At 36.9% G+C, this 7,500-nt stretch overlaps 1 protein-coding gene across 1 annotated transcript in view; it reads left to right on the forward strand.

Annotated features, from left to right (window-relative positions):
• The window catches only part of LOC144964074 (transient receptor potential cation channel trpm-like), a 173,295-nt gene that overhangs the window by 121,259 nt on the left and 44,536 nt on the right, over positions 1-7,500 (forward strand). The window contains exon 4 of the mRNA XM_078898014.1: positions 1,922-2,001. Coding sequence (XP_078754140.1) covers positions 1,922-2,001 — 80 coding nt within the window. The remainder of the gene's footprint in view (positions 1-1,921; positions 2,002-7,500) is intronic.

Consider the following 7,500-nt stretch of genomic DNA (forward strand, 5'->3'; position numbering starts at 1 on the left):
TTTCGTTTTATTTAAGTCAGACAGATGTAATTTTGCGGCAGTCCGATTGATTTCCATGCACGAGAAGACGTCGATGCGTGCCATCTATCGATCAGGGTTTGTGTGTGTGTGTATGTGTGTGTGTGTGTGTGTGTGTGTGTGTTTGTTTCTCTTTCTTTTGGAAGGGGGGAAAACCCGAGTTTTTGGCGACACAAAGGAACCCGTGCGCTAATACATGATTATGGGTGTCATTCAGGGCCCGACACTCGGGCCCTCGGACCGTCCCCAAATCCAATTTGCCGGGCTCCTCCACAATGATGTTTTAAATTCATTACAAACGCCTTCGGGTTTGTCGGAATTCATTTCAGTTCGCCTCTCCTATAGATAGTATGCGCCTGGCTAAGAAGCTCATAACATTGCAATCCGGAAGTATAACGGACAGACACACGAAACGGTGTGTATCCATGAACGTTTATAGTAGGGTTAATACAGTTCAGTGAGCATTACTCATAAACGCGGATGGCAAAACACAATAACAAAGGCTTGAGTGACGTCATCTTCGTTCTATCTATACCAGTCCCGGATTCGTCTCTGCTTGTTTTGTGACTTCAGGCAGCAGCATCATCGGTGTTGTGGGATTCACGAAGCCAAGTGTCTGTTCTGAGCTGAGGCGCTCTTGGCACAACGTATTGATATTTACATTTTAGCGAGAGAGCTTTAGCTTTATAGATAGTATGCAGATGACGTCACTCAGGCCTTTGTTATTGTTTTTGCCATCCGCGTTTGTGAGTTGTTCTCACTAAACTGTATTAACCAGACTATGAAAGTTCATGGTTACACACAGTGTGTGTGTTGGTCCGTTCTACTTCCGGATGGCAATGTTGTGAACTCCTTGGCCAAAAAATGACGTCAAAATGCCAGTCTTTTGCTACAAAACAAAACAAATCGCGAGTTGTGTTCAATAGTTCAACCAATGAAATAACTTGTTTCCATGAGCTCTACTAACGACAGCTCACTAGGCGGTGCAAAAACCAAATAATGACGTCAAACTGCCAGTCCTTTTGGATTTCAGTATCAGGCTATAACATAACGATGGCTACGCCCCTACACACCTCACGTTCTACCGTCCGATTGGCGAAGAAGCTCACAACATTGCCATCGGGAAATATAATGGACCAACACACAAAACTATGTGTAACCATGACTTTTATAGTCTGAATAATACAGTTTAGTGAGAATTACTCATAAACGCGGATGGCAAAAAGCAATAACAAAGACCTGAGTGATGTCAACTTCATTCCATCTATACATCCACCGATTGAGAAGAAGAAAGAGAAAAAGTGACCCTCAACTTGTGAACATTTCTAAAGCCATATGCCCCCTACACACCTAACGTTCTACCGTCCGGTTGGCTTAGAAGCTCACAACATTGCCATCCGGAAGTATAACAGACCAACACACAAAACTCTGTGTATGACTAATTTTCACTAATCTGTATTAACCAGACTATAAACGTTCAAGGTTACACATAGTTTTGTGTGTTGCTCCTTTATACTTCCGGATGGCAATGTTGTGAGTTTCTTAGCCAAACGCATACTATCTATAGATATCTTTTTTTCCCAACAATGGGAGCGATCGAGATTCATGTTTTCATCCAACCAAGTCATCAATCACATGATTTGTTGCTGTCCAACGATTTGATATTTCTTCAGAAATGTAAACACGCTATTTTGTTTATGAAAGTTGTAAACATACCCATGTGTCAAGCTGAACAAAATTACCAATTGTGATGTAAGATATTTCAAAAACTGTGAACACTTTTTACTATGTGGGTCACTTTGAGCACGTTTTGCAATGTGACCAATGACCTCGAGCACATGGAAATGATAATATGGATCATGCCCATTCATTGTCTTTGTTTCTATCCTATCCTGTTTTCCAGAGTCAGAGAACATGGGTGGAGAAAACCTTCCAGAAAAGGGATTGCTCCAAGTTCATCCCATCTCACCGAGACGCCAGCAAGTAAGTAGACAATGCTAAATCTAGAAATTAAGGAGGGGGAGGGTGTTTTTGTCTTGTCCAGTTCTTCCTTGCTTTGTCTGCACCTTTCATACACACTTGTTCAGATATTTCATAGACAATGCTAGTTGTCTACTTTTATGAATAGATTTCTACATTGAAGAATTTAAACAAAAATTCTTCTTTTTTTTTCTTCTTCTTCTTCTTCTTCTTCTTCTTCTTCTTCTTCTTCTTCTTCTTCTTCTTCTTCTTCTTCTTCTTCTTCTTCTTCTTCTTCTTCTTCTTCTTCTTCTTCTTCTCTTCTTCTTCTTCTTCTTCTTCTTCTTCTGTTATTATTATTATTATTATTATTATTATTATTATTATTATTATTATTATTATTATTATTATTATTATTATTATTATTATTATTGTTGTTGTTGTTGTTATTATTATTGTTATTATTATTATTATTATTATTATTATTATTATTATTATTATTATTATTATTATTATTATTATTATTATTATTATTATTATTATTATTATTATTGGTATGCTTGAAAAAAAAACACGAAAAATCTAGCATGCGAATCACTATAACATCATAACGGAACCTTTTCACAGACCTAGTCCGATAATAATATAATAATGTACTCTTAATAAGTCTCTCTCTCTCACTCTCTCTCTCTCTCTCTTTCACTCTCTCTCTCTCTCTCACTCTCTCTCTCTGTCTGTCTCTCTCTCTCTCTCTTGCTCTCCCTTTTTTTCTCCTCCCTCTTCTTTCTTTCTTTCTTTTCTTTCTTTCTTTCTTTCTTTCTTTCTTTCTTTCTTTCTTTCTTTCTTTCTTTCTTTCTTTCTTTCTTTCTTCCTTTCTTTCTTTCTTCCTTTATTTCTTTAGGAGTCAAGTAGTTATCAAACCTGATAGGAAAATTGATGTGATTGCACAAAATCCAACAAAGAGGAATACACTCAAATGCTTACATTATACATTCAAAATAACAAATATAATAATAAATAACAGAGAGATGATTTACAAGGGAAAAAATATCATCTCCCAAAACAATAACTATGCATTTGGCTGTTTCCCTCCCAACCAAGACTCCAACCAGGGCCAGGACAAAATCAAGTAACCTCATTTCAAGACAAAGACAGAAAGCATGTTGGAAAACAGATATAAGGGGATAGAAGACACAGTATGGACCTCTCTGCCCGCTATGGGAGGTCAGGATACCCACCCAGTTTTTATTCTTCATGCTGGCTAGAACTTTTCATATCCCTTGTTATCAGAATGTGTAAAAGTCAAAACATGATCAAATGTATGTGTTTTTTTCCTCTGGATACGCTTTTATGCTCATCGGAGAAATATTTTATACGGGCGTCCGCCATTCTTCCGATAGCTTAGAGCCAGTGTTACTAAGTTACCATGCGTCATTAGGAAGGAAGTGACGTTACGAGTGTTGAAGAGTATTGAAAATAATGGAAAAAGCAGAACAGACCAATTCTTGACCCAGGGGTTTTACTATAATAGATAGTTGTCGTGTCTTAGAATGGTCAGCAGGATGGATGGCCAGATCGGTGTTTGTTGCTTTTTAAATTATTGTTATTGTTGTTGTTGTTATTATTATTATTATTATTATTATTATTTTATTATTATTATTATTATATTATTATTATTATTATTATTATTATTATTATTATTATTATTATTATTATTATTATTATTATTATTATTGCTGTTGTTGTTGTTATTATTATTTTAAAAATATTTTTGCTTTTAGATTATTTATTTATTTATTTATTTATTTATTTATTTATTTATTTATTTATTTATTTATTTATTTATTTATTTATTTATTTACTTATTTATTTTTTTATTTTTTTATTTATTTATTTATTTATTTAAAAATACAATGCCATTGAACCACAGACAATTTTCAGTAGATGTGAAATAGTGCCAAATTTTTTTTAGCCACAATGTAGGAATTGTGCGCTGATATTAACACAGAAGCGAAATATTCCTCTTTTTTTCCTTTGCCATCATTGATGGTTACTCTGCGATTTCTTGTTGCTATGCCTGTCAAGCTATTGACACGGATGCCTTTTTTAACTATTATCTTATAGATAGTTCGAAGATGACGCCACACAGGTCTTTGTTATTGTTTTTTGCCATCCGCGTTTATGAGTAATGCTCACTGAACTGTATTAACCCGACTATAAACGTTCATGGATACACACAGTTTTGTGTGTTGGTCCGTTATACTTCCGGATGGCAATGTTATGAGCTTCTTAGCCAAGCGCATACTATCTATAGTATGAGCCTTCAGTTCTTCAATTAACATACAGAGCATACAATTTGAAAATTACGTCGTTATCGTATAGATAGAATGCGCTTGGCTAAGAAGCTCATAACATTGCCATCCGGAAGTATAACGGACCAACACACAAACTCTGTGTAACCATGAACTTTTATAGTCTGGTTAATGCAGTTTAGTGAGAACAACTCACAAACGCGGATGGCAAAAACAATAACAAAGGCCTGAGTGACGTCATCTGCATACTATCTATTGATCAAGAGGTAGAACAGTGGGTATTTTACTCAACACATGCCATCTATAGTAAAACCTGTGTAGTTTGCTGTGTCTACCAATCACTGCCATTGTTTATATTATGACGATTGTCCGAGAGGCGTAGTTATCTACCTGTTAATTCTCGGAGTAAACAGCCTACAGATCCTGAGCATCACTCACAATTTTAACACAGATGATTGAAAAAAAAAATGCATCGTATGGTCAGGTTTTGCGATGCAATTTCTTTATCAGTGTTTCAAAATATTGTGAGTAATACTCTCTAACTGGGCCTGACATATTTGTGTGTGTTTGACATGTACTAAGGGTATCTCATACTTTTTCATACAGGAAATAAATAGTCAAGGGGATGAAACGGGGGTAAATGGCAGGGACTATTTTGATTGGCGCTTGGTCACGTGGCGTAGCATCAATGAAAACAGTGGTGAATTTTGGAACCTGCAACATCGGTCATAATATATTTACATGCCATTTAATTATCTGGTACAATAATAATGTTGTGGTCCTTCAGAGCCATTCGGCCCATAGAGCCGGAATTTATATATCCCCGGTGACTATACCGTGAAACGGACAATAGCAATTTCTTGCTACACTTTGGATAGGACGCTAGTGTATCGCAAACTACTTTCCGCCAGATCTAAGAGACCCAGCTGCCCAATTACTGCTGGATGGACAGGTGTGGGGGGGGGGGGGGGTCCAAAAAAAAATATTGACTGCACCCGGGATCGATCTCGGTTCCTTTGCATCTGGGACTATGCGGTCTAGTGGTATGACACTCGCTTTCGGATCGGAAGGTCCAGGGTTCGAGCATCGCTCAGCGCATAGTTTCGTCCTTGGAAAAGGCTCTTTACTCACATTCTCTCACCATACTCAGGTGTAAAATGAGTACCTGGCCGTTAACAGCGTTGTCTTTGTCCGAAAAAAAAGTGTAATATCGTATAACAGGCGTCATGTTTCGTTCTACACGTTACGTGTTGCTGTTGGTCAGGGACCCTTTGTAAAGCGCTTTGAGCACGTTTAGTGGGTATTGCGTTATATAAAAGCTCAATTTAAAAAAAAATGTTTAAATCTCGTCTGAAGCGCGGATCACTCGACAGTCTGTAGGGTATTACATTGTAAACGTGTTAAAACACTACACATACTACTATTGATTTAATAAAAAAAAAATATACATAGATACTTTTAAGGTCGCGGGTGGTTGGATGGGAGCATCACCCTTGAATCATATACCTATGATGTTTGCATGGGTGTACGATCCGATAGTGATGTCGTTTCTTCTTCTCTTTACTAGCCTATCCTGCTTCTTTGGTTTGTGATTGTATTTTTGACAGGGGATATTTTTTTTTCTGTAAATCTTCTGGCTGTTTGTTCTTGGTTATTTATAATTTAGCTTATGATATCTTTAGGTTATGATTTTGATTTACATTTGTACTATTTTTGTTAGATTGCTTGTTTTTTTGTTTCAGCGGTCTCTCATATAACCTCAATTGTGTTGGAAGAGACCTAAAGCAACAAACAAACAAACAAAAACTTTTAAGGTCATCGCACCCAATATAGATTGTTCGAAGGTGACGTCACTCAGGTCTTTGTTATTGTTTTTTGCCATCCGCGTTTATGAGTAATGCTCATTGAACTGTATTAACCAGACTATAAACGTTCATGGTTACACACCGTTTTGTGTGTTGGTCCGTTATACTTCCGGATGGCAATGTTATGAGCTTCTTAGCCAAGCGCATACTATCTATATGACACAATTTTTGAAGACGCGCATCGAGTTCGAATTCACAAAGGCGACAACATACATTAAGTTTCTGGGAATTTGTTTTTGTTTTGTTTTTGTTTTTTTTTTTTTTTTTTTTTTTTTTTTTTGTTTTTTTTTTGTTTTGTTTTTTTTTGGTTAGAAATACCAAACTGGCAATCCAGCTGCCTTTGCCGTCTTTCCCGCCAAATTAGCTGACGCGGGTCTCTGATTGGTTGAAACGTTGGGTCAAGACGAAGGCAGTCCCGAGGGTCGTCATTAGGTAGGCCAGCCCGCCCTGCCCTGATCGTTCACTCGCGATGTTGGGACGGACTTTGCGCTGTCTGCCCAATTCTCTCTTACATTTCAAATGGAATTACTGGCTTCTGTGGTCGCTGTTATGGTCAAAGGCTCTGTCGTCCTTCATCAACGTCGTTTTTGTTGCTGTTGATCGTCGTCGTCGTCATCACCATCATCATCATCAACATCATCAATATCATCATCATCATCATCATCATCATCATTATCATCATCATCATCATCATCATCATCATCATCATCATCATCATCATCATCATCATCATCATCATCATCATCATCACCACCATCATCATCAATATCATCATCATCATCATCATCGTAACCATCATCATCATCATCATCATCATCATCATCATCATCATCATCATCATCATCATCATCATCATCATCATCATCATCACCATCATCATCACCATCATCATCATCATCATCATCACCATCATCATCATCATCATTATCATCATCATCATCATCATCAACATCATCATCATCATCATCATAATCATCATTATCATCATCACCACCATCATCACCACAATCATCATTAACATCATCATCATCAATATCATCATCATTATCATCATCATTATCATCATCATTATCATCATCATCATCATCATCATCATCATCATCATCATCATCATCATCTGGATATGTGATGATGATGATGATCCTGACTTCGAGGACGATGGTGGTACTCGTAGTGGTGGTGATGAGGATAATCATGATGATGATGATGATGATGATGATGATGAAGATGACAACGACGATGATGATAATGATGCTATTCCAATGTGCGGTCGTTATCTTAAGAAATTAAGTAGCAGGCACCGGTGTAAGATTAAAGAACTGAACAAAGTGTGTATTAAAATGTGC

Source organism: Berghia stephanieae, chromosome 2 (genome assembly GCF_034508935.2).
Source record: "Berghia stephanieae isolate SIO BIC M18660-M18661 chromosome 2, UCSD_Bste_1.3, whole genome shotgun sequence".
Taxonomy (NCBI): domain Eukaryota; kingdom Metazoa; phylum Mollusca; class Gastropoda; order Nudibranchia; family Aeolidiidae; genus Berghia; species Berghia stephanieae.